This window comes from Brachyistius frenatus, unplaced genomic scaffold, assembly GCF_029030835.1.
Source record: "Brachyistius frenatus isolate BFR_SWC_R1_liver_20210118 unplaced genomic scaffold, ASM2903083v1 Contig_29, whole genome shotgun sequence".
Lineage (NCBI taxonomy): Eukaryota > Metazoa > Chordata > Actinopteri > Embiotocidae > Brachyistius > Brachyistius frenatus.
The window spans coordinates 207290-234538 of NW_027210628.1; the positions used below are offsets into that span (position 1 = coordinate 207290).

Here is a 27249-nt window from a genome sequence, read left to right on the forward strand (position 1 = left end):
TATTACACATTTTAGCCTGTGTGGCTGTTAATCGCTTCACTGCAACACACAAAAAAAAGACCACAGCAGCTTCTTATAGCCTTTATTTATTTATTTTTAATTTGGGTGGACTTTCTTGAAAGGGAATGTAGATAATTTATGTTGTCCCCTTAAGAACATGATATTGTACAGCTTCATAATTGAATATGGAGAAATAAGAAGACAGGACCTTTAGAAATCTGTCATATGAGAGTATATTTCAATGTCACAAGCCAAACGTGGTAGAATAACTCACTACAACTGAACCAACAGAGAATTAAGACAGAGTGGGTCGCCTCTCAGTACACTGCTTCTTCTCATGACCTGTTCTAGTTATTATCCCGAGCCCCATGCCCTCAGTGTCATGACACCATACAGAACCCCCTTCCTTCCCCTGTGTTTAATAATTTAAAACATTCAATGATATCACTTCTTTTAATTGTCTGACCTTAGAATAGATAAAAACACAATACCATCAAAAATAGAGAATGGTCAAGTAAACTTCATTAAAAAAAAAAACTAAAGAAAAAAAAAAAGGACAAAGTGGAATGACAAGTGTTTGTGTAAGCATGTCCATGGAACAGGAAGAGGGAAATAAAAAGTACATTCCTAATCATAATCATGCAATATACAAAGTTTAATCTAATATTATGCACAGAATGATCAGAATTAGGACAATGTATGATTAAGGGAGTTTTTTCTTGGTTTCACTGATAGCAGTCATTTTCAGGAACAGGGAATACATACATCATTATTTTCTATTGACATTCCTGAAAAACAGCTGATCACCTCTGTATACAGACTCGACTACTGGGCTGAAGATCTAATGGAATGGCTGACCTGAACTTCAGGTCACAGACATCATTATCATAGTTTTTATCTACTAGCAGACAGATGTGAGGGGGGTCTTACCAGTATATATGAAGAGACGCTACCAAGTCAGTTTTTTATCTTGCTACTACAAGGTTAAGTTGCGCTGGACGGGGTAGTGACTTGAAAAATGAATGACACCAAATTAAAACATCACGTACCACTGAGAGATTTCTAAGAGGAGGCCAATTATTATATTATTTAAATGACCTTTCTTGTTCCTCATAACTCATTAATGCACAAAAAAAAAGTGGCAAGGCAGTTTCTGAAGGGAAGAAGAAACCTCAAGGATTTCTCTGGGTACAAGTCAGCTTGGTTTGAGCTACTGCAATGCAAACATCAAAGTGGCACAGGCGCAGACTTTTCACATGATTTCACATGAAGACGGACTGTTGACAGAGTGGATGTGTCCTTACAGTTGAAACCACATTGACTAATACTTATTCAGAGGGACCCTGGAGCCACTGACTAGTTAACAGTATCTGCTTAAAGAGAAAACCACTTCAGCAACCTGATCTGCAGACCAGCTGGTTTTAAAAACTGGAGACAGGTTGATAGTGTAACGCTGGTGTCCTTTAGCTCGACACATGTGGACTTTTTCTCACAGAGCAAGCAGGGCAGTGATGTAACATGGGCAGCTCTCTTAATGCCACATTATTCTGTAAATAAGTTGAACAGGTGGTGATAAAAGTGGAGCACCACAGTGGCTTCAGCGAAATAAACCATCCTTCTGTATATCAAGAGTAATATAACATCTTCTTATGACTAACCAAACCATCTGTGAGTTGTGGATGAGGGGAGGAAAGGTGGTTTTGACCAGACAGAAAAACTGCACTGTGTTGAAATCTCACATTACACAGTACACTCTGCTGCCATAGTTTCATTAATTTGTTCCATTACTCCCATCATCTTATTTGATTCATGAAAATAATAATATGTTGAAAGTCTTGGAGAGGGGGAGGGGTGTTAATCTGCAGTTTAGCACAGTTAGATCAGCAAGCAGATATACTTGGGAGAGAGGTGGAGCTCTAAAAGACTCGTGAAGTGCTGGAGTAGGTCAGACTGCAGGGCTAAGGCACAGAGCAAAACCACTTAGTACTGTACAAATGACCCGTAGTGCCACACAAGGATTCTGTTAAACTAACACCAGCAAATCTGCTCTGAGCCTTGCCAAAAGGCAAGTGGGGCAACGGCCCTAATACAAGTTTAAAAACCCATGCCTTATATGTACCTTTGGTTTCATCTCTGCTCTATTGTCATTGCAGTGGCCCAGTGTCTGGTCTTCTCCAGGCACCAGGTCAGTGGTGGGGCGGCACGTTAGAGCTCCAGCTACCACCAAAAAGAGTCAGTCACATGTTTTTTTTCCGGGCCTGCACAGACGAGCAGTACGCACACTCGTGTTTAGTGAGTAGAAAGAAGGGGGTGAGACGAAGGCGCAGACGGGCTTCAGACAAAAACAAAATGACAAGAAAGAGACAAAACAACAAACAAGAACAAACCAAAGACAAAAAAAAAACTTAAAACTTCAAAAAGTAAAAATACAATTCAACCATCAACAGCAAAAGTCCAGTTGTCAACATTACATTACATGACTGTCACAGACTTAATTGCCAACAGAGCGGAGGGTGGAAAGGTACGCAGGAAAGAGCAGAGGACGCAAGGTGTCCAGAAACAGGAGCTCAGTAAAGTCAGAGTCAGGGTGGAACAGGGGGTGACTGCTCGAAAATCAGGAAGTAAAAATGAAAGTGCATCGCAGAGAACACAGAGCATGTACACAATGAGTCTGTAAAACAACATCAAGTATGAGGGAGTGACCACAGAGCTCAGAGGAACAACAAAGTGAGGGGCACCGGAGGAGAAGGTAAGAGGAAAGAAAGCTTGCGAATCTGAGGACTCATAAATAGGGCTGAACACGGGAAGTGCCAGCCGCAGTGTTTCGTAACATCATTATGTTGTGTTTCAGGGGGAGGAGAGGTGGGGGGGCACCCTGGGGCTATCGGACACAATCAGCACTGCGAGAAGGTCTGCTTGATCTCATCCAGCACATTCCCAAGCAGCGTCGGCTCGTCACATTTAGCGTCAATGGACACTGTCTGTCCAGACTGGAAAAAAACAGAGAGGGAGTGAGACAAAGTCAGGGTTACTGTGTTTTACTTTAAACTGGAGTAACACCAAGATTTAGGCCACAAAAATCTGAGTCCACTGGTGAGAAGAGAATAAAGGAGGAATTTCAGTGGTTCACTTACAGTTTTGACCAGCAGACAGACGTGGTGACCCTGGATAGACCTGCTGTACATGGAGGCACAGGAGTCGATCCTCTCCACAACTGAACAAGGAACACAAGTGTCAGCACAGTCACACAAATGCAGGAGATCAAATGATTAGCGTTCTGATTATTGTTAGATTTTTGGATAAATTACCAATCACAAGTTTCCTCCAAAAATTATAAATGCTTTTTTCTGTATGTGAAATAGAGCAACCTTCTGGTGTCTTAATGTTTTAGGACAAGTGGGTCACTCAGAGAAATAAAACATCTGTATGTTTTGATGTATATGTACCAGAGAAGTGGTGGTGGAAGCAGATCCTGGCCAGTAGGTGGTGGAAGGGCATGTTGATTCCCTCCAGTCGGACAGAGCTGCCATTCAGGTCTCCAGACTCCAGCAGCTTTGCAAACGCATCACTGGCAGAACAGAAATAATAAATTAAAAAAAACAAAAAAAAAACATACCATTGTGAAATTCACAGTAGATTTTCAGCAATCATACTTTTTCCTCTTTGTACCAACATAATTTTGGAACTGGGCAGACAAGGATGAGACATTTATGCAGCCCAGCAGAAGACCAGAACTCTTCTCTCGTGCCGTCCTTTAGCCAAAAAGTCACAAAATGTCCTACACTAATAGGCACGTTGTCACAACGTTTACTTTGTGATCAAAGTGGAAACACAAAGACACCCAAAAAAAGTTTAATGACTCAATGGTTTAATCTAAGTGACAGATTATCAAATCACCAACCTGTAACAAGGAGTAGTGATTAGGTAGGAGGTGCAGGTAAAGTGCAGTTTGAAGTCCAGTTTCTCGTGAGTGGAGGAGTCCTCGTTCTGTGGGAACGCAGCACAACAATCCATTAAAACACAAAGTAACATGGCACCTGACTGATTCCCTGTTGGCCGCTGACCTGTGGAAAGGTCTGAGTAAACAGTAAATTACCAAACATCATGAGGATCCAACTCATCTACCACTCTGCTTCTCTAAAGACTGGCAAGATTGTTTGTAAATAGAGTTTAAAGGATACACACAATAGGCTGGGGGCAGTCAGCCCTTTTTTTGAACTTGTTCAACTATCTAATGGTTGTAAATGTCCTTCTCAATCTTAACTGTGTTATTAGTTACTCTACAAGCACCTTCGAGTCATTTTGACCTCTTAACAGTGGAATAAGCAGCAGCTAAATAAATGCAGAAAAGCATCTAAAAACTGAAAAAAAAAGCTGAGCAAAGCATGACTGAGACAAAGTGAGGTTTAAAATATAATACCGAAATACCCCTCATAAGGTGTATTTGTGTGATTCTCTTGCAATGTCTTTTAATTGTAGTATGAATGGTGTCTGGGTGTGTTTTTCTACTAACCTTGACTATGAAGGTGAGGGTTCCCTTCAGCTTCTGCGGCATTACGATGCTCTGCACAGTGAAGACAAATCGTGCCTCATTGGACACTCCTTGAACACAAGAGACAAGATCACTGTAAATAACAGGACTCAACTTCCCAAAGTGAGGTTTAAACAGATCAGACAGTGTCATCAATACAAAGAACCTTCTGCTCATGTGCAGTTCCAATCTCGGTGATAACTTGACGTTTGATGACTCAAAAATATTACATTGCAATGTGAGATCCGCACTGTTTCAGAACAGTACAGTGAAAATGCTACACTTACCACAAAAATGTGTATTTTGCATCAACTATTGCAACTATTACCATAGTAATCAACTATTCCATTAAAAACCTGCTTTGTGCAGATAAACACTGACCAGGGGGAAGTTGGAAGGGGACGGTGAGGCCGTCGTGTGGACCAGAACCTTCTGGCCTCTGCAGCTTGCAGTTCAGAGAGTCCAGGACGTTGAACTCCATCGATTTGAGGAAGCTGTCACACTTGTTTTCAAATATAACTGAGACCACCACCTGACTGCCATCCTGCAGGTTCCCCTGGATATCGCACACCTGGGTGGGAGGAAATGAAAAATGAAATAAAAAGAGAAAAGAATTTTGTTATAAAATAAATCTTTCCATACTAGAAATTACTGATCAAACTCAAGCAGTCCCATCTGGTATCTTAAAAACTGAGCAATGATTATTTAGAGAAGGCACAGAGTAAACAGCAAATCTGATGGAATATCCCAACACTAAAGCACACGTCACCATTTCCAAGAACCAGTCTGAACACCAGGAGATAATCACAAGAACAGAATTATTCTCAGAAGCTGAAGCAACAATGCTGAGCTACAGAAACACGAATGTAGTTTGTCTGCCTCGGAGGCCAGACTGCGAAGAGCAACAAGAACAGAGAGAAACACGTCTAGGAGAGGAGTTTTAATAATATTCTGTCACTGACAGAACTTTAACCAATACCTGATCCGCATCCTCCATCATCTTTAGAGAGAGAGAGAGAGAAAAGGAGAAATCTGTATTTTTTTGGTACTTTTTTTTTTTTACTGCTACTGTTGTTTTCAATAAATTCCATTTTATTATCAACACCCTAAACATGAACACTAGCATGTGTGTTCCCACATTTGTTTACACAGTGTGAAGGGTCAGTCTGGAGAGAAGATTCAGACGTTTCCACAAGCTTGTTTGCTCACCTGTTACTTGATCACTTGTTCTAACATTTTACTTATTAATTTTATTGCAGTGATAAGGGGGATGTGGAGCTGCAGGAACACAGCGCAACACCAGAGGCAATTCAGGGCAAACATCACGTCGTCGATCAGATTATCAAAATGCTTCTCAGTTACCAGACAAAAGCGTGTGTTGTCATGTAGCAAAAACAAACATTACACAATCTTCCTATATTATAAAGTAAATTAATTTAACATGATTAACAAATTAATTAAGAATGCCCAACGCAATCTGATTATGTTCGATTAATTCATCTGGTCCTTTGTTGTTTACAGTGGGAATGATCCTGGTGGAAAAAAGCATGAATACGGCTCTAGATACTGAGATTTTAAATAAGGGAAATTAAATGTTATGAGACAAATGAGGCCAAATGGAGGACAGTGAACTGAAAGAGAGAATTTTCCATGCCAAGTGGTAAAATTTGGTCCTGCAGCAGCATCCCAGGCACCATCACTCACCATCTTGATGTAGGAGTTCTCAGCCAGCAGGCAGTAATTGGACATGGGCTGAAAGGAAAGAAGAGCTCGGGTCAGATCAGGCATTCTCTGTCACTCAGTATGCTAACAAGGCAACAGGAGCTCACTCTACCTAGCTGATGCATAACAAGCAAGGCAGAGTGAGTGTGTGTGTGTGTGTGTGTGTGTGTGTGTGTGTGTGTGTGTGTGTGTGTGTGTGTGTGTGTGTGTGTGTGTGTGTGTGTGTGTGTGTGTGTGTGTGTGTGTGTGTGTGTGTGTAGCGGTCAGTGGGTTTAAATAGGGGAACAAGGAAGAATGGCGATAGATGATCCTGTCTACTTGCAACATTGAGTTTTTTGCACATTGAGTTCAGGCATAGAAACGCTAGGATGCTAATTAAATTAAATAAATTACATTTTTACTTTTTCAATGCACAAAATAAAAATATGTAAGGCTACACTCAGGAAGTTGATTGTTGTTGTTCACAGGTCTAGCTGTTGTTATTGTGTTTAACACGGACCGGCAGAGGCTCTTCCTCTTCGACGGTGCCGTTCTGCACCGACTCTTCTCCACCTCCGTCGCTGTGGTGGTGATGGTGATGATGCTTCTTCTTCTTTTTCTTCTCCTTCTCCTCCTTCTCCTTTTTCTGCTTCTTCTTCTTGTGTTTGGAGGACTTCTGATCATAAAAAAAGGGAAGAGACAAACAATTAGTAATTCTTACATAATTAATGCTCTGAAATTTGATAATCACAGAGGTTGAAAGCAGATTGTTAATGAATGTAGGAAAATGGTAGATATATTCCTCCAGAGAGCCCAGAAAGTGGCCGGTCTCTGCCACATAACTTTCACAGACTTGTGAGAATAAGAGCTGCCAGTGTGGTGCATCTCGTCGGGCATTGTGAACTGGAGCACTACAGCCAAACTTTGTTCTTTGCAATTATTGCATCATCAGCAGTGACTCACGGTCTCCTCCATCTCTGTGTCTTTGGGCTCATCAGGCTCAGAGGCTGGCGCTGTGCCAGAGGCTGCCTCAGGCACAGGGGCTGCTTCTGCTGCTACTGTTGCTGCTTCCTGTTCTCACACACACACACACACACACACACACACACACACACACACACACACACACACACACACACACACACACACACACACACACACACACACACACACAAATAAACACATTAGCAAGAGCAAACACATCATGTAAACATACAGTAGCGTTTGCCACGTCTGTCTCGATAGAGGTAAGTGAAGTTAGTGAGTTCAGTCAGTCATTCATAGAAAAAGTCACTCATAACCAACAGCAACCTGCTAAGTGGCACATGCAAGAATACTAACCAGGTGAATGAGCCACGAACGCCTGACCAACCACTATGCTCTGTTTGTGTGCCTGTGGCTTAGTTTTGAGATCACTAGATCCGCTGTGCTAACCAGCTTCACGAGCTGCAGCTCAAAAATCAAAGAGCCTGATTTACAAGGTCCTCGTGATAGCCGACAAACATGCAACTGTCAGATCTGTGATGCAAGTGTGACAGCCAATACAAAAACAAGTCTTCCACACAGACATGTTGAGACATCTTTCTAGGTCAGCTTTTACTCTGGGGCTGACAGCTCAAATGATTAAAAACCGAAATCCCCAAAACCAAAGCTAACATGCCCGACAGACCTGCTTTAACCGAACCTATCTACAGATAAGTAAATGTAAAACAACGGCTGTGTTCATATCTGGGTTAAATGTCAAAAGCTAACTTGTATGATTAAAGGAACAGTGTGATGCTTTTTCCACTTATTTCTGACAGTTAGATGTGAAGATTGAACTGCTGAGCAGGAATCATTAGAGGCTCAATAACATAATAATCATTAAACAATATTATGGCAATTTTGTAAGTACTGTGGCGGCATATATTGTGATTTATTACCTATACTCAACTGCAAATTTGCCCCAAAGAAAAACTTTGTGTCTGTTGTGTTTGCCCTAATAAAATAAAGTTTTCAGTCTGTTAACCTTTCATTATATCTATTGAAGCAAAATGGGATTGTAAAGCAAAAAGACTGATAAACACAGTCATAAAAATGTGTCATAAATGTTGCATGTTCCTGAAAAATTAATTCATGTATTGGCACAATATTACCATGAAAGATATCACTACACTATGCTGCATTTCCACACCTTTGTTTTTCCACATATAAAGAAGGGAAGCAAGGTGGGACAGCTATCCTGTCTATTTCCAAAAGTAACAATTTCTTGATCTCAAACAATCAAAGAGCTGATTTTCTTACATTTAATAGTCTTTTCCTTAAAATGTCCTTTCGTATCATTAAAAGGGAGAAGCGGTGAAAGAAACCGTGAGGTTTTTGTTGTGAACAAAGAAAAGTTGTTTACATTTAGGTTTTCTCTCCACAAAAAGTTGTGTGTATCCCTGAAGCCTGTCAAATGTGTTGAAGGCATATGATTTTTTGAAATATCTTAAAACCTGAATAGTTCACATCCATGTTCAATAGCTAGCAGTCTTGTTGTGTATGCATGCATGCACATACAAACAAAATGAGGACCTTAGTGAAACATTGGTCCATAGGCATCAAATACTCCACTACAGTGAACCCTCGTTTTTCGCGGGGGTTACGTTCCAAATAGAAACCGTGATAGGCGAAATCCGTGAAGTAGTAACCTTTATTTTACAATTGAAATAGATAGAACTGGACATTAAATATATCTACGTTACATATAGTCGTAATGTGATTTCAATGCACGATGCAAATCCGTGAAGCAGCGAGACCGTGAAAAGTGAACCGCGTTATAGCGAGGGTTCACTGTATATACTTTTAACTGGACTTTCAGGAAATGCTTTGGGGGCATTTTCTGTTTCTTTCTGTAGGATTCTGACACTTTAAAGATCACACATAGATAAGCAAGACCCCACATGAGACCACCGAGGGCGCACATAGAGAGCACTTGACGATGCTGTGGTGACACCCAACAAAAGAAGCGGGCTCCAGATTCCAAGAAACTTGTGACCTCTGCTTACTTGTCACCACCTCCAACTACAACAACAACAACAACAACCAACAACAACATCCACTTTGACCTCAAGACCTATACGACACCCAACGAGCAACACAAAAGCTAAGGAAGAGAACAACTGGCACTGTGAGAAATACACACACACACACACACACACACACACACACACACACACACACACACACACACACACACACACATGCTAGAAAACAAGACGTGTTATGTGACCTGTGAAAGAGAAGGTAGCTGTCTAAAAAAGGTGTGAGATGAGGAAAAAATAAGACACGTGATGCATATCACGGCTGACTGTATGGAAAAACAGGTCTAAGAGGTAAAACAGTGTTATGGAAGAGAAAACAGAGGAGATGAGGGCAGGACAGAGAGAGAGAGAGAGAGAGAGAGAGAGACAGAGAGAGAGAGGGGGGCGACTCAACCTGGGTGTTAGAGGGCACTGGAGCGGTTGAGAGCCAGAAATCCAGGTCCGAAACCTAGAAGAGGAAGGGAGGGAGAGGAGTGCGAGGAGGTGAGAGGGGTGAAGGCCAAACAGGTTCTGTATCTTACTACTATTCATGAAAACGGATACAGAGATTACACTGTTCTATTTCATGAATAAATCAAGTATTTGGCGAGAGGCTGCACAGTCTGCTACGGGGAAACTGATACTTGATCACTACGGCTGACTGAAAGAGAGGCTGGGAAGAAGCAATGGAAGTGTTGAGTAAATGAAAATGATCAAACATATCTGTTTGCATGTAACCTTTTATAAGAAATGGTGGACTATATGTAATGGCACTCTCAGGCTATTTTTGATCAGAAATTCTAGATCAGATAATTTAATCAAGTTTCAGAGTCAAAGGAAATATTCAATAAAATCTCTGTTGCTAGGTAGGAAACAGCCGTGCTCCAACATGTTCTTAAGGCATACCTCAGCACTGGTGGAAGTGGGCGGTGCTACCACCTCACTGGTTTCTTCTGATTGGACCACGGGCTCATCTGCCTGACCCCTGAGGAGATCCTCCTCCTTTTCTTCATGTTTGTGTTTTTTCTTCTTCTTCTCGTCTTTGCTCTTCTGTGAAAACAGGAGAAGAAATTCTGCCCTGTCAGTCAGGCTGAGAAGCACAAACACAGAAATCATCACAGTAGTTGACAGCTTGCTTTTATTCTCCCCTCACTCAAACTGCTCCATAAATTTGGTTTACTGTTTTTAAGAAGCAGCTTCACGAGTCAGGTGGTGAGCATTGTTTCCCGTGAGAAAAATTGCATAATCCCAGTGATTAAAACAATATTTTCACCTCACCTTCCTCTCTCTGTCTTTATCCTTCTTCTTCTCCTTCTTTTCTTTGCTGTTCTTCTTCTTGGGCTCCTGCGAGGCGACGCTCTCCATCTCTCCATCTTCTGTTGGGCTCTTGACAACCTCTGCTGCACGGTGTGACCTGACTGGTAGCTTCTCGCTGTCTGCAAGCGGTCTGGACAAATAAAATGGACAGATAAAACATTCTGACTTGGCGTAGATGACGATTGACGAGGTGATTGTGGTCCAACAATGATCTGAAATATATTTTCAACCTTCCTGCATTCTTTAAGTGAGTGATTCATTTGTTAGAGAAGGAGAACAAGGCGTGCAGGGTGCAGCAATCCACCATACCCAGCCACATACTCTGCACTGTGAAGCAGCAAAGGTCTCAATCAAAGCACTTAATTAAGTCATTTGTCCAGAAGAGCTCAAAACAATAACATTCTCAGATAGTAACAAACTACACCAATAAAGAGCTGTCAAGTTTATTACCTCAAAGCTGGAGCCTCAGAAGAAACAACATGCACTGTAGCCCTCTGCTGGCTATTCTCTAGAAAGACAACGCTGTCTGTCAATCTCTAGGCAATAATACATTTATTGTTCTATATTGTTTGTATTTGGTTTTCAAGATGTATTTACAGTTTTAGTTTCTAGTTTCTTGAAGTAAATAGTCTGGTTTTTTTTGTACCATTTTAAATTAATTGTAATTATAAGCCAGAAGAAAAACTTCATAATGCTAAAGTAACCTTGAATCAGTAAGAACAAAACGGAAACTAATTTCGGCCCAATTGATTCATCTGTTGACCAATTTTACTGGCTGATATTGGCCAATACTGGTATTGGTGTATATATTATTCTATACGATTATTTTTTCTTTTTTAAGAAAAGATAATCTAGAAAAGAAAATATTGGGATCGTTAATAAATTGTTCTATTTGTTTATTTTTTTTATTTATATTTGTTTACATTGATTAACTGTTTCAATGCATTGAAGTTGTCTTTAATGATGAAGTTTATTGTTAAACTGTAAAACATCCTGCCTCCATTACATATCTTTTGTCAAAGGTGTTTGATAACCACATTTAGGCCAATATATTAGAATCAGAATCTTTTTACTTCCTAATATCAGTATCGGGTCTAAAAATCCAATATAGTTCGAACTGTAATTATGATAACATCTAATAGGTGCACTGATTTCTCGGATTGTTTTATGCCTGATTAATAAATCCATCACCGTCTTCACAGACAAAATTATCTCCATTTCAGCATTTGTTTAAGGGCACATGTTACTGTTTCTCCATTGAGGCCAGACAACGTGCATCCACTCAAAAAGAGTGGGTAACAATTTGGATGCATGCCAAGTCCACCGAACTCATCTTAGGAGGACCTGTGAGCAAAAGAATAATCTAACCCCACCGATAAGTTTTCTAAAAGCATTTTGATGCTGATAATCTTTTCCAAGAAAAACCACAATGCTTTATGGAGTCTATCCCAGGAGGACAGATGGTGAAAGATTAAGTCCTGAGAACATCAGCAGCAGCCAATTACAAATGCTTTCTTCTATGAAATCTTGTTTTTTTTCTTCTAAAAAGATATCTTGTTTTAAGGTCAGACAAATTGTAGAACAGTTTGTTCAGGAACAGAGATGCTGATATTGTCAAGCTTAGTAAAGTGAAGTTAAGAACAAAGAAGCAGGGTAAGAGAAAAGGGACACTGATAGATACTGATATTGCAGTAAGTCAAAAGCTATAATTGAAAATGTATAGGAAGAAGAGCAGAAAGAGGAAGCGGGTACTACAAGCTCCAAATGAGTAAAGAGTGAACAGCTATATTAGTGAAAAGAGCAAGACGGCTATTTGAAGGGAAACAAAGATAAGAAGACAGAGAGGCAGTCCGTGTAGAGTCAGAGCCCAGGACCTGTGGCTGGGGTGCTACTCACCTGCGCCCAGCCGCTTCCACCAAACTGCCCACACAAAGAGGCAGTAATTGGTGTGTGTATGCAGAGAAAAGAGGAAGCAGAAAGCAGAACGCCATGAGAAGAAGGAGGGAAAAGGGCCAAGTGACATTGGCTTTAGTGCTGTGCCCAGAAAGAGCCTCGGTTATAATCAGGAGAAAATGATGAACTACAGGTTAAAAACAAATACACACAGGTTTTAGGGTTTCTTAGCTAAAAAAAAATGACTTTGAACATCAGGATTTCAATAACTGGTTGATTGGTTTAGTTAAGATGTGGAAATGAGGGAATTCAGCAACGTGAACATGAAGAGTTAAAGGGATGGAGGTCTGAGAATTGGAGCCTATATGGTGTGAACTCACTTGTCCAGGTCGATGTCCAGGGCTTTGTGAGGATCATTGGGGTCTTTGTCATCGTCATCACTGGGTAAGGCATTCTGAAGAGAAGAGAGGGTACAAGCAATAAAACAGAGTTAATAACTTGCTAAATGAATCTATGACCACAGCATGGGATTCATTGAGATATTGACTTTTAGTCTGTGTTGTCTCAGAGCCGAGAAATCAATAAACTGATCAACGATTGTGGTGTTCAATTCTCAATATGATACATATTCAGGTATACGGCGAGTGGGAATTATTTTTGCTTGGGCAAATGAGGAGCTCAAAGTAATTATTGATCATCAGGAAAAATTATTAAAAAAAAAAAAAAGTTTAAACAAAACCAAAAATATATATATTTTTTTTAAGCTTCGAAATAAATTTTATTCATAAAAATTCCTTCCTACACATCCTTTCTTTCTCTAATGATTCATTTAATTATGGATTATAATACCACAAATACATGATAGCGTTTCAATTCACAGTAAATCCTAGTTTGTAAAGTACAAGCGTATAAGTTGTAATAAACGTAACTTTGCTAATCAAGTATATTTCACTCATCATCATGTTTATATCTCAGCGAGTTTGTCTTAATGTTCAAATTTGAATCCTCCCTTTACCTCTGGCATCTCCTCTGTTACAATGTCGACCATGTGCGCAGGCGTGATGTCCTCCTCGCTCTCCGGGCCCGAGTCGTGTTTCTTCCCTCGTCCACTGCGCTTTTCTTTCCTCTTCTTCTTCTCCTTCTTCTTCTTCTCTGCTCGCTCTTTCTGCCGGCGCTCCTCCTCCAGCTTCACGTACTGGTCAGACATAGGTAGACCTGTGGGACGGGGAGGAGAAATAAGCACCACCTACAACCCGTCGTTCATTGTAAATATCATGTGTTCTGTTAAGATTTACGTTAATGTGCTCCATTTTCATTCTGGTATAATCTTGACAGAGTCATGGCAGTGAAATGAGTGTTTTGTGGTGATGCAAGGACTGCGTGTCCCACCTGGTACTTTGAGAGGCACACTGAGGTCAATCTGCACGACTGGGATGTGCTCCACCCCAGCAGTCTCCTGGTACACCTACACAGAAGAGACGCTTCATTTAAAACATGAATGTCACTGAAAACGGTCTCCTGGTGCACATTGTCCATACCTGACCAGGACTCCATTTATTTAATGCTATGTGCTAGTGGTGGAGCGGTTTGCAAAATCTATGGCTCAGTTCATAACACGATCTTGCCAATTTCAACATGCTTTCCATGTACTACGCGAAAAGAGTTAACGACTGTTTGCCTTCATACAAATACTCACGAAGTACATAAGGAACATAAACATTCTTCATTGTCAAATCTTAATTAAAGGAACATGTTTCCTAATTAGTCCAAACCAAAAATACAGCTTTGTTATTTTTAAATAAAAATAACCACATTAAAGTCTTGCTTGGGTGTCTCTCATAAAGGGGGGTGTCGGCAACAGAGAGCTTTTATCTCCCACTCCGTATTGATGCAGTAGGTTTTTCCAGTTAACTTTCAATAGCCCTGGAGGTCCACCCGTCTGTAGCAAGAGCTGTGTTGAACAATTCTTCCTCGTTGCATGTTCATAAAGTTCAGAAATTACTTCCCTGCTTAAATTGCAGCAGAAGGAGAAATAGTGCAGTTCAGGTGCTTTATCACATGCCGAGATCCTGCACCCTCCACGACTGCATAGGGCTGCATATATTTTGCTATAACTTCCCCTAATGCTTTAGATCTGGATTTTGCCCTGTCTGAATCTGCCCGAAGAGGCTGATTAAATGCTGCTCTTGCTTGAACCGTTCCACCCCTACTATGTACATTGAGAAATTTACTGTTACTAAAAGACTGCTAAAAACTGGTACACATACCTTCTGAGAGGATGGAGAGGCCTTGATGTAGAACGGGTTGTTGGCTTGCTCCTGCTTTCTGGCTTCTCTCCTCTGCGGGTGGGGAAAAAAACATTATTCCATTAATCAATGAAAAACAGCCTTCCTCAGCTGGAGCATAAGCAGGGATCGATATGGAAAGCCAAATTAACTAAAGGTAGAACTGTGAGAAGGTCAGTACAGTTTGTTGAGACACTGACAACACGGTTATGGTGGCATTAAAAAAACCTATGTCTTGTTTTTAGCATCTTTCGTTCATATATTTACTGGCATTGGGTGAAATAAAATGTCCTCATGTAGATGAAAATGTTTTTTAGAACATGATAGAACTTTCAAACAGAATTCATGAGCTAAAAACATAAAAGCTTTTTTTTGTATAACCACATATAGCACTATAGAGCTGAACTATCCCTAAAACGCTACTGCTCTGTTCAGTTCATCAATGCAGCGATCATTGACAAGCGTACCCTTGCCAGCTCCTTCTCATCCACCTCGGTGTGACGGGGCCGAGAGTGTTTGGGCTCCTCCTTGGAAAAAATCGCCTTGGGCTGCTCATCCTCAGACTCGCTTTCAGATGGAGGCTCATTGATCCAAGCATCCAGGTCCAGGCTACACAAACAAACATTGTCGCACCTCATTGGTCAAGACTCATTGACAGAGACATGCAGTATGAATAGAAAGAAGTTGCAGCTACTCCTGCTGGTATACCACTATGGCAAAAACAAAAGCTATAGATTTTACACAACAAGATTACAAACACAGTCAAAATATGTAACGATGTAGTGTTAAATCAATATGTTTGTCCCTCGTGTGCCGAACCAACTCACCCCTCAGGAACAGGCACTTTCTTCTGTGCCTTGGGGGCCACAGGGTTTAGTTCTCCGGCAAACAGCGCACTGACTTCTTCTGCCACTTCAATGTCCTTCTGCTGGAGTTTCTGGATGTACTTGACCAGCTGCAGGATGCAAGACGCCTGACGACAGAAAGTAAATTTCCGTTATCTATCCGATTTGCATGAAGTGGGTAACCTTTACAGTGTTGAAAGTCAACATCTCAGGTTCGGTTTTAGGAAAAAAGTCACAATGTGACTCATTTGCTCCTCATCTATCTTACTCTCTCCTGCACTTCAAGGTTGGCGCTCTGCACAAACAGCGGTAGCCTCTCTATCATCAGCTGGCTGGTTTCCTGTGCGGTTGTGCTGTCCGTGTTTCCCTCCTGGTTCTTCAGCACGGTGGCAAACAGCTTGGCTGCATTCTGCACGTACACCGCCTGGATGTGGCCTGGGAGGGTGGCCACCTTGGGCCGCAGCATGGCCTCCAACGTCTGCATAGGGTTCTCCAGGTGTCTAAGAGGAGGGAGGAGATTTTCTGTTATTACTGGTTGGTTACTCTCTACTCTCAGGAAGGTTGCGTACACAGTATCTGGGCTATACATTTGGGTTGCTGCAGACAAAAGCTAAACAAGGTAATGAACCTATCTAATGGAGCAAGTGTTGGGGGATTTCTCTTTCAACAGGAACCCTACGATTGTTTTTTTTCTTTTAACATTTATTTAAAAATAATACAAGTGTAGCCAAGTCTAATTTAGAACTAGAGATTTGCTTTGCTAATCCTATAAAATGTCACTAAAGTTAGGCTGTCAGGGCTCAGCTCACACAAACTTGGATGATCAAGATGAGGAAAACAGAGGTGGGAGGTAGTGTCTGAATTAAGCGCTAATTCATGTCGCTCTGGATTCATATTAAAGCAGCTCAGGCGAAGGTGATATTTTGTTATTTTTACACAACAGCTGATTCTAAATGTGATTTATGGACCAATTATCACAGAAGCATGATTGTGACACTAATACAAACTACTGTAATTGCTTTTTAAACCTAAAATATGGACAATCTACTATGCTGAAGGGTTTCACCCTATATTTTTATCACTGCATTAACCGTGTCTTGCAGGAGAACAGAATTGGTTCCTGCAGCTAAAAAAGTCATAGAAACGTAAGTAAAAGCAACGTAGTTAAAATAATCTTAATTCTACTTTATCACTTGGTCAACATCTGAGGCAACTAATGTGATGGCTCACAGAACATGGCACAACACCTGCGGGAGGCTGATGCCAACTATACATTCTTCTCAAGTAATTAGAAATGTCAACACCTGTTGTGCCCCTCTGTCATGACGACCATCCCACAAATGCTGCATTTTGCAGGTGTCTTGTTGACTTAGTCATATTAAGCAACAGAGTAGCAGAATTATCCTGTCGGTATAGGTCATCTGTCTTTTTTTTCCCTTTGCCAATGGCCGTAGTGCCAAGAAGAGAGGCAAAAGAGAGTAACTAAACAGAGAATGTGAACAATTCAATAAGGGATTTGTTGGCCACTGAGTGCAAGATATATTTGTATTTTACCAAACTGGTACTGGATCCAAAATGGAAAAAACTATCAGAACCCATTCCTACTTTGTGCATCCCAATGAGAGAAATAAGCATACTCTGAGAATTCGCCGCAGATCCAGGCCGCGGCATACAACACTTCACAGATGCCATTTCGCTGCATGTTGCCCGTCAGCAGGTGGGCGTTGTCCAGCAGAGTAGCCATCTGGGCAACGGCAAAGACCCGGATGGCTTTGACCCGAATAGCCACATCCAGCATCTGAGAGGCAATGAGGTGGCCGTGGCGCGTGCCCTCTAATCGGGTCAGCTCCACCAGGATACTGATGTACCTGTCAGGCAGATGAGGAGAAGGAGAAGATCTGTATTATTCCAACAAGTGGAAAATATCAAACAGAGCTAACAGAATTCAGAGAGAAACACAAGACAATGCCGGTGTTCTTTAACACTGACCATTCAAAGTTGGTGATGTACTGGTAGTTGCTCTGGCTGCAGATGTCGATAATCTTGGTGAGCAGCTCGTCTCTGTAGGTGGTTCCTTCTGCTTTGTCTACATGTAGCATCAGCTTCTTTACAATTTCCATCAAGTTCTTCTTAGATACCTGGAGAGAGCAGGAAGTCCAAAGTGATGTAAAGCATGAATGTAAATCTTCAAATTCTGTCTCTTCTTCCAGCAGAAAAAGCCAGAACCTACTACAATATAGTTTAAATCACTGATAATTACATAAATTTGTACAGACAAGACAATATATTTTATTTCACTTGATGTAGAAAGACACCCGATATTAAAAGGGTTATTACAAAACCATAATCTGGTATAGTGAGAACGCGACTTGCACAATTGCCTTGCTGCTTAGTTTGTCTACTGTACTTGCCACTTTGGTGTGTGTGTGTGTGACTGCTTGGCTAACCTATTATGCCGCACTTAATAAATCAAGTAAGCTTGTAAAACACGCTGAGCAGCAGGCGAACACTGGCATTCACCAGCAGCTTCAGCAGAACTAATTTGCTAAAAACTGACAACAAATATAATCTGGCTCTATAAACCTTTAACACTTTAGCGGAATAATAACTAAAACCCAGCTGTAGTGATGTAAAAGTCTAAGGTTTGTGCTCCATACCATGCCATAGAGCAGGTCCAGAGCTCTCAGGCGGATAGATTCGTCCTTGTCATCCAGACACTGCAGGATGAGGTCCTTATGAGACTGTACTGACTTGGGGTGGGTCTTCAAGATCTTTGACATAGCCAGCAGGCCCAGGTACTTCACTACGCAAACACACGAACACACATGACCTCAGCGTACGTAACAGCCATAAATACAGCCCTCAGATCTACACTCCTTGTCAAATATATTTTACTCCAGTATCACCTGACATTATTCGTTGTAATAACTCCAAAGTTAATCATTATTATACTATTTCATTCATAAATCTGCCTGCCCTTGCTTTATTGTTACTGCAGTTACTCAACAGGTATAACATGATGTATGTCCTTACATCTATTTACTCTAAGATAAAAAAAAAATTTTTTAAAAAACCCAACAACAACAACTATGAATGTGTTAATAAACAATAAATAATCATATTTAAATAATTACTCCCAATGCTCATTTTCAATGGGCTAATCCATGAAAGTCATATGGAAATCAACTAAATAAGAAAAAGGAAAGAAACACAAAACACATAGAACGATGGAAAGACACACACACACACGGGACGACACACACAGGGACAGTGGTTTTGTTTTGCTTCATCCTTTTGTCGTATCCCTCACAGTTCGTCCTACTCATACACCAAAGAATATTTCAAAAAAATGTGGAAATCTGCTGAATCATGGCGTTTTATCATGTAATTCAGCAGAGACTAATGCCTCTCAGCTTTCTGGATCAATAGAACGTGTGTGGTGGTGACCTTGGATTGAGGTGAGGTCGATCACTGCAGCGAATACATTACGGAAAAGACCAGGGATGTGGCCTCGGCGTAACTGCAGGAGACGATGACGGACACCACTGCTAAATCTTGTACAGTGAAAAAGTAACAGTTCAGTGGTTTGTTGTGGAAAAACATTTATCAGTGAGAGACACATAACTGCACAAGAAATTCTGAGAAGGGTAGGAACGTATTTCATCTGATGTATTTCCACATTATTTCTGTTCATTAAAATGCATCTGAGACAAGTGCACTTTCTGAATTCAGTTGAAGTGGACATATTCAATGCCATAGCATAAAGCATCTAAAACACTGACTCAGGTTTGATTAAGCATAATGCTGAAAGTACGTCAGCTGACTTTCATTCAGCCATCTCAATTTAATTTAAATTAATAAAATGTATTTTACACAACGATGGACTGCCTTATTTCACTGAGGAAGTTTAAATGGGCTTTGACAGCATCTGAATTTATTAGTAATCCAGTCCAGGGAAAGTCTGCACTTTAACTTCTGCTTTGCACTTTAGTCACTGCTTTACTGGACAGTATTATGCCTAAAGTGTGACTACAAGAGCTCAACAAGAGGTGCAGTTAAAGGATAAACAAAACCTTAAACCACAGGCTCACAGTCTGTTCTATTGAGACCAGTGGTCTATAGTCTATTCCACACACACAAATACACGACTATCTATGTATGTAGGTCCAGATAACTCGAATAGCTGGATGCAGCAAGGGCCTGTAATTACAGAGCCAGGTCCTGTATTTGATAAAGGCAACCTGCTAACTTTTACCCCTTTTAAACTGAAGCAACAAACAGAGAAAACCCCACTGTAAGTTGTTCATTTCCTGTGTCATACATGGGCTTTCTGTGGTGAAAGGATTGGATGTGACATCAGTATAACGGTATTCCAAGCAGGCTGCCTAAATTGGGAGTGAAAAGGTGAGATTTTTCGAGTTATCCAGAGTCAGGGGCTCTACGTTATTGTCGTCTAAAAGGGTGGACTGTTCAACAGTCAGAAACACGCAGACAATGAGAAAATGACACACTGCAGGCATTGACAGAGGGCTCACAGTTCTGGTCCGAGTCTTCTATCAGGATGCGCAGTTTCTGCACACAGAGCTGTAGGACAGAGAGCAGAAGAAAAACAGAGGGAGAAGGGCACAGCCATTAACACCACTGTAAACCTTTCCACACCAGTTTCAGTCTTGTCACACGAGCACACTTCAAAGAAAAGAAACGAGGAAAACAAAAGTGGGGGAAATGAAGCCTATGTTAGATTGTGTTAAACAGCTTTCTTGTGCATTTGACAGTCATCATTAGGACAGAATGTGGAGAAAAGAAGAAAAAAAAGAAGAGATTTATGAGACTTTCTAGCCTGTCTGAGAGTTGTGGTGTGTCTACTGAGGATTTGTTTGATCAGACAGACTTGTGAAAGCATTGTGATTCAACTGGAGTGGAAAGGGTTCAAATCAACATGTGGCCACATCACGCGTAGTCCGTAGAGACTTACCTGGATACTAGCACTGTGGTTCGGCATCCCAGAGGACAAAGAAATCAACACTGCAATGTAGGATAAAAGAAGCGATTAGATCTGAATGTGAACTAAACAAAGGCTCAAGATTGGGATTTATATATGACAAATCTGCAGGATGTTTAATGGTCAATAATAGTAAATTCAGTTTAACCGAGTCAAGTAATGTTTACAAAATTGTGGTTTTAGCAAGTATAGCACAGAAAAAGAACAAATGCATAAAAGACAAAACTGCTTCTTTTTATTTAAACAAACTTATGAGCTTATTCCTAGATGTAAAGGCAAGTTTACAGGCCTTAAAATCATCAAATAAATACAAAATAACTCAACAGTACTACAAACTTTAAATCATGAGTCACAGTCCAACTACTGTAACAAGCACTAAACTGAGTCAGACCACTGCGCTGCCCACAGAACACCGTTACTGACCTGCAATGACAGTGTTGACACATTCATACAGCAGAGACATGGCAGAGGTACTGTGAGAGAGGAGGGAAGGATATGAATCACACAGAGAGAGAGAGTGCAGATTATTTTTCATGTATTCATCAGATTGGACTCATTTTACCATCTATGGGAGAGATTATAGTTGAGAATTTCATCTCACCTGTGGATTAAGTTTGTCAGCGGTTCAATCAATTTCTTCCCCAACCGAGGCTCCAGTGGTGTGAGCGCGCCAAACTGTAAAAGAGAGCAGTGATTTAAAAATTTTTTTTTTTTTAATGCGACTATTGCAGATACTGTTCTACCTTTTTTAACATTACAGATGACGCTCAATTCATTTGATAAGTATCCATCTTTTCATCCATCCATCCAAAGGAAGAAATTACATTTCTAAACTGATGTGGCACCTCTTAAAGGTAGTTCCCTGCATCCTGCCGACTTACCAGCTTGATGATCTTGATGAGAACCCAGTTATTAGTGGAGGAGGTCATGAGTTTGAAGAAAAGTGGAGCCAGAGACAGGTAGTTCTTGGGATTTCTTCGGGCCAGCTCACAGATAACATTTACTGCTGCTGACTGGACGCCTAAACAGGAATAAAAATAATCGGAAAACAACAAATCTTAAAAAATGTAGAAGGTGCAAAACATAACTTATTTCAATGTAACTAAAAAGTTTATCTGTGTGTTATTGAATGCAGCCACGCCTTGTGCCATCACAAGTGGTAAGAAATTGAAGATATGAAAGAATAATGCTAACATTTCTTTTTCAACTTAATCCCATTTGAAAGCAACTTGCAACAACAGTTGAAAGGAGCTTTTCGACCACAGAATCTTAAACCAGTAAATGCTAGCTCCCTGATATAAAGACAATAAGTGTGGCACCACTGGCACAGTCCTGCTTACATGTCATAAAGCCAGATAAATGTCCTGCTGGATCATTTTGTCTGCAACAATACTGCCTGACAGCCCTAGAAGTCTAAAAACTGAAAAACCTTAATCTCATATTCTTCGTTTCTGAATAATTCATTGGGTTAAAGTGACAGAAGACGCCTGTCCCCAGGAGTTCCGGCCGGGTCTATGAGTTACCTCGAATGAGAAAAAGGTACATGTGGAGGGCCAAAATCAACATAGAAACAGAAAAACTAGCAAATAATGTTCTCTTTTCCCATTACAGTAAATTGAGTGACAGAATTTCCTGTGTAACAGACTGAAATGTAGTGCCTTTCTTGGTACCTGGGTCTGGGTCCTCCAGTTTCTCCTTGAGTCTGGGGAAAGCAGGGCGAAGGGACTCTGGGTACTTCAGAAACACTTTATACATGATCAACACAGCTTTCTTTCTGATGTAAGGTTTAGTGTGGGACATCTAAGGTGGGGGGAAAAAAAGCAAAGGGAATAACACCTGTTAAAACTGAACTAAAGAAGAGAAAGTACTGGGAAACAATTTACCGGGTAAACCTATTGACATATTCTCCATAGCTCACCAGTGTCATGATGTCATTGGCCAGGTCCCGAGCCAGGTCAGGGGTCACAAAACAAGAGAGGCCGGTGAGGGCAACACCTGTGTCGTACTGGTTGGGACTGCTGAGATCCTGGAAGAGAAAGGATAAAAATAATATAGAGAAAAAAAGTCAGTAAGACAGAAAAGGTTGGCTGAGGGAGACATAACGGTTCACAGACATTCACAGAGAGCACAAAAACAAGCGCATCACTGACCTTTCGGATCTGATTAGTTGTGAGCATGATGACATCTGTGCTCTCGTGAAAACACTGCGAGGCTGCCAGGTAGCCAATCCGCTGCGGGAGGAAACAAATACACGTTACATTATTACAACCATTTTACAGCCTGCTGCAGCTTCACAGAGATTTACCTATACAGCGTACTCTGCTCTACAATTTCTGTGTGAGCATCTATGTCTAGACCTGACTTAATCTCACAAACAGTCTTTCCTTAAGCATCTGTCTGTCATTAGTTTTGAACTTCTTTACCAAAGACTGCAGATATCTCACCACCAGATTTGTTGTGTTCTGAAACCTGGATTTTCAAGTCCAATCATGATATTCTAGTCGTACCTTGTATGTAAACTTGGAGGAACTCATGACTTCAACGATGTTGAAAGCTGCCCAGCTGACGTCATAGCCCAGCATTTGAAGCTGAAACACAGAAGAGACAGAGGTAGAAGGTGGACAAAAGAAGGAGGGGAGGGGGTCTAAGCTAAGCTGTCTCTGTGGTGCACAGAGAGCCCAATTGATTTTGAGTTGGAAGTTCTGAAAAGTGAGCACAGATGCTAATTGCAACAAGACATCTAAACCTAAATGTGTACTTTCTATGAATAGAAAGAGTGATTTCATTTAAAAAGGAGCTGCACCCTGTTCTCACTAAGTGCTGGTTGCTAGATATCTAACAAATGAAACTAAAGATGCAGCTTTGTATCTGTTTTGTACAAATGCATTAGGTGGCTCCTTTTATTTGACCCCGATGGAGATAGAAACTTTGCTTTGGCTTTGATTCAACTCGATTCTGTTTGAGTAGGAAAGATAATATACAAAGATTGAAGTCCCTGTGTGGTTCCCGTCCACAGCTCTCACAGCCAGACACAATTTCCCATTGTGTGCATGTCAACAAAATATGACACAATGGCAGTGAGCGGACCTGATTTACAAATTAAATACCTATCTAAAGACATCCTCTCTTGCAGGCCTAAACATTTTAAATGATTTGTTACTTATTCAAAATATATGGCATATATATACTGTGTATAACAATAGATGTCTTGCTTCCAAAGGAACAAACCGAATAATTATCTACTGCTTATGGATCAAATCTTATCTGTTTTGTTTGGTTATTTTCTTTCTTTTTTGAAGGGTGTTGAATATTGAATTGAACCTCCTAGAGCTTTGTATTAAAAACACACTGGCATCATTGTTATTTAGCAGACACGTGCTCTGTGCACATCTACCGAAGGAAACACAGGTGGGCTTACACTGACAGTCATACACAGTGGCTTATCCGTCTGTGGATGAGCGTCTGTGCACAGTGCAGATGTGACAGACAGAGCCGTGGAGGGGTGAGAGATCTTACGTAGGTGAGCTTGCACACGGCATTGGCTTTGACAGCGATGTTGTCCTGCTTGAGCTCCTGTTTGATCTCATCGATGCATGTGGAGATGTACTTGGCCTGAGGGCAGACAAAGGGTAGGACAAACAACAGACACCAGATCAGATTAGGTGGAGTGATATCCTGGAGTAGGAGGCTGTCGGAGCACCGGGAACAAGCCGGAGAATCCTGGTCTGTCTCTTGCTGCGAATCTAAGACAGCGACAATGGAAGTAGAGATTAGAGTCCCACCAAGTCAAGCTGCTTCCTCTTCCTCTCTCTATCGCTTATTGTTTCAGGCAGTCAAGTCCAACTTAAATCATGAGTCAGCGTTGGTAAAAACTTTGTCATTAAAACATTTCCTCACCGATACTGACACGCATTAAATGGCATCACTCGCCTGTGACATCGTCATAAACAGCCTGATGACACGATCACATTTAAATACATTACGCTTGTTCAAAAAAGTCAGGTCCAAGAGAAAATTGTCCATGACTTCAGAGCCACAAATATGAACTAAGATCATGAGCCAATGATTTATCTCTTTTGCTCTAATTGCACAGTTTAAACACAAGTTATTTTGTGGATGTAAAAAAAAAAGAAAAAAAAAAAAGGTTATGGGTGACTTCACAGTGCTCTCATCTACCAAGACATTTTAACAAATGAACTTGTTCAGGAACCTCACGCCTGAATAAATGAGTGGAAGAACGGTTGCTCGTCCAACCACTTCTATAATTCAACAGATTTCCTGAAATACTGCGCACAGGACTTTTCATTTAGAAGTGGGGAACAAGCCAAGTTAGACCTTTGCATGCACGCAGTCAGTTAGACATTGTTGAGAGGAGCAACCCAGTTGAAAACAAACACGTATAGTTCTGTAAAGTGAGAGAGTGTGCTGGTCATGTGTGCTGGTCATGAGACAGGAGGAGGGAGGAGGGGCCTGTGGCTAGCAGGGCTGTAGGTTTTTAACACTGTCACCAGACACACACTGTGCTCCTCTATCACACTTGTCTTCAATTACCAATTCAGGACCCATTGAAATAACTGAAATGGTTGACTCCAGGCCAACACGGACAACCGCTCTACTAGTAATACACACTGAGCCGGAGCAAGAAATGAGGGGGCCCAGTGTTAGCTGATGCTAACCAGTGCTACATTTCTCTTTTAACAGACGGCAGCTACAAACGGGCCGAAACTTCTCTCTGAATCTCCCTGAATTACTCTCGAGACGTCCTCACACCTTTCTTCAATATGACTGCTGTTGCAAAAGGTGTGGGAGGGAGACTGTGAATGAATGAAGTGTGCAAGGACTCTGCACTCATGTGAAAAAAACAAGAGTGTATGAGAAACTGTGGGTTGGCCGGGGAAACGTCAACACACACTCAGGTGTGTACACACACACACACACACACGCACGCACGCACAGAGTATTAATATTTTAGCAAACTGTCCACTGTTGACTGGGCAACCATCACCTTATCTAGACAGCCCGGGTTAGGTTACCACTGCCGAGCAGCTCAGACCGTACACTGAATCAAGAGATCAAGCACTGATGACCCCGACTTTCCGACAACACAAAAACAGACGAGCATATTCGTGTTTTAATGTCGGTGACATAATATCCAAGTAACGTGTGCATCTACATGATTAAATCTGCTGGTTCAGCCCCCCGTTTGTTGTAAACGGATTGCTGATTTTCCACACTGGGAAAGAAATAAAAATGGAAAAGCAGGTTAGACACACCACCTCGACATTTCACACCGGACCTCCAGCCTGGGGCAGGTGTACACAGTGCAGCAGCTCAATCCGGGGATCCACCCCGTTGGTGAGACACAGGAGGAGCTCAGAGAGAGATGGAAACGTGGCTGTCCCAAACAATGTCCTCTAATACCCCCCTCCCCCTCCTCCCATCCCACTCAGGTCTGATGCTGTGAGGAGCCCGTCATCACCCACAGAGCTGTGACGGGGATGACGTCACAGATTACCGATGGGATTTTTTTTTTTTTTTTTTTTTCCCAGTTTGAGATGCTGCTTGACTCGTTTGAAGTTTTTGACAAGAAAACCCAGAATAATCGTCGCTGCATTTTTTTTAAACTGGTGAACACAGCAGGCCTCCTTCAGTCTTGGTCCAGGTCACCTGATCAGTAAACCAAGTCACTGTCGTGTCCTCATCTCAAATAGGTGCACACCTTCTCCCCCCTAACCCCCCCCCCCCCTCACCCCTACTTGAGCCAGTGTCAAAATGGCATTAAGTGAGTGCTCATTTTCCCCCCAGTGAATGTGAAGAGTGATCTCCTGGTGAAGAGTGATCTCCTGGTGAAGAGTGATAATCTGGCGACCTGCTTCCTCTCCCAGGCTGTTAGCTGGGAGAGCTAGCGGTCAGTAACAACACTATAATAAACCTCCCGTGATTAAAAACCTCGGCAGTCAGCGTCTCTCCTGAGAGGAGCGACAGCTCGTCTACACGGTAAAACGTTGAACGAGTTCCCGGTTGGCTGCAACGCGAAATGAGCGTTTCGTCGGCCGCCTGCTAGCGGGGGAGGGGGGGGGGGACACGACCGAGCTAACGAGGACCGACCCGGCGGTAGCGGTTCAACGTCGCCGGTTACCGGAGCTCCGCGTCGACTCACCGACGTTAAAACGGCGTGAACGGTACAAACGGGTGTTTCGCTCGTTTGTTTTTGTTTTTGTTTTTGTTTTACCTCATCTTCCTTGTGGTTCCTGATGCCACGTACTAAGTCCTGGAGGTTTTTATCGAACATCCGATCGATGCTCCCTTTGACGATCTTCAGAGCCATGTCTCTCCGGGACGTGTGGACCGCGTCTGTCCTGCAGAGGTCTTAGTGGGAGCCGACCGACCCGTCGCACCGTCTCTCATCCACCCGGGTACCGCGTGTACGGGGTCCGCTGCCGTTTACCGAGCCCGGGGAGGTGAAGCTGAGGCCAGACGGAGCGTCCTGTGCGGTGCAGAGACGCTGGCAGTGGATCGGTGTAGGAAATGGCTGACAAAATGGCGTCGAAAGTCAGCTGACCGGAGTGTTATGCGAGATTCTCATGTGGGAATCAGAGGAATTAAAGGTCCAGTCCCCCTTTCAGTGCCG

General features: G+C 41.8%; 1 protein-coding gene across 5 annotated transcripts; it reads right to left on the minus strand.

Moving 5' to 3' along the window:
- Nucleotides 1-68: 68 nt before the first annotated feature.
- ap3d1 (adaptor related protein complex 3 subunit delta 1) lies at nt 69-27154 on the minus strand. Of its 5 annotated transcripts, XM_069698966.1 has the most exons (35): nt 26851-27154; nt 24135-24230; nt 23126-23206; nt 22769-22849; nt 22537-22644; nt 22289-22418; nt 21500-21639; nt 21220-21293; nt 21042-21091; nt 20592-20641; nt 20152-20200; nt 18274-18419; nt 17606-17754; nt 17254-17484; nt 15885-16116; nt 15599-15744; nt 15239-15380; nt 14754-14825; nt 13876-13951; nt 13502-13701; nt 12867-12940; nt 12490-12513; nt 10555-10723; nt 10183-10326; nt 9692-9745; nt 7196-7303; nt 6753-6908; nt 6236-6283; nt 5511-5531; nt 4913-5102; nt 4514-4602; nt 3902-3987; nt 3447-3568; nt 3135-3214; nt 69-2990 (listed from the first exon to the last, which is right to left on the minus strand). In XM_069698966.1, exons 1-35 carry the CDS (start codon nt 26944-26946, stop codon nt 2895-2897), a joined length of 3810 nt encoding a protein of 1269 aa, XP_069555067.1. In that variant the 5' UTR covers nt 26947-27154; the 3' UTR covers nt 69-2894. The 5 variants fall into 5 exon arrangements, with proteins under 5 accessions (XP_069555067.1, XP_069555071.1, XP_069555069.1 ...); XM_069698970.1 differs by lacking the exon at nt 9692-9745; XM_069698968.1 differs by lacking the exon at nt 12490-12513 and having other exon boundaries at nt 26851-27153.
- Nucleotides 27155-27249: the final 95 nt, after the last annotated feature.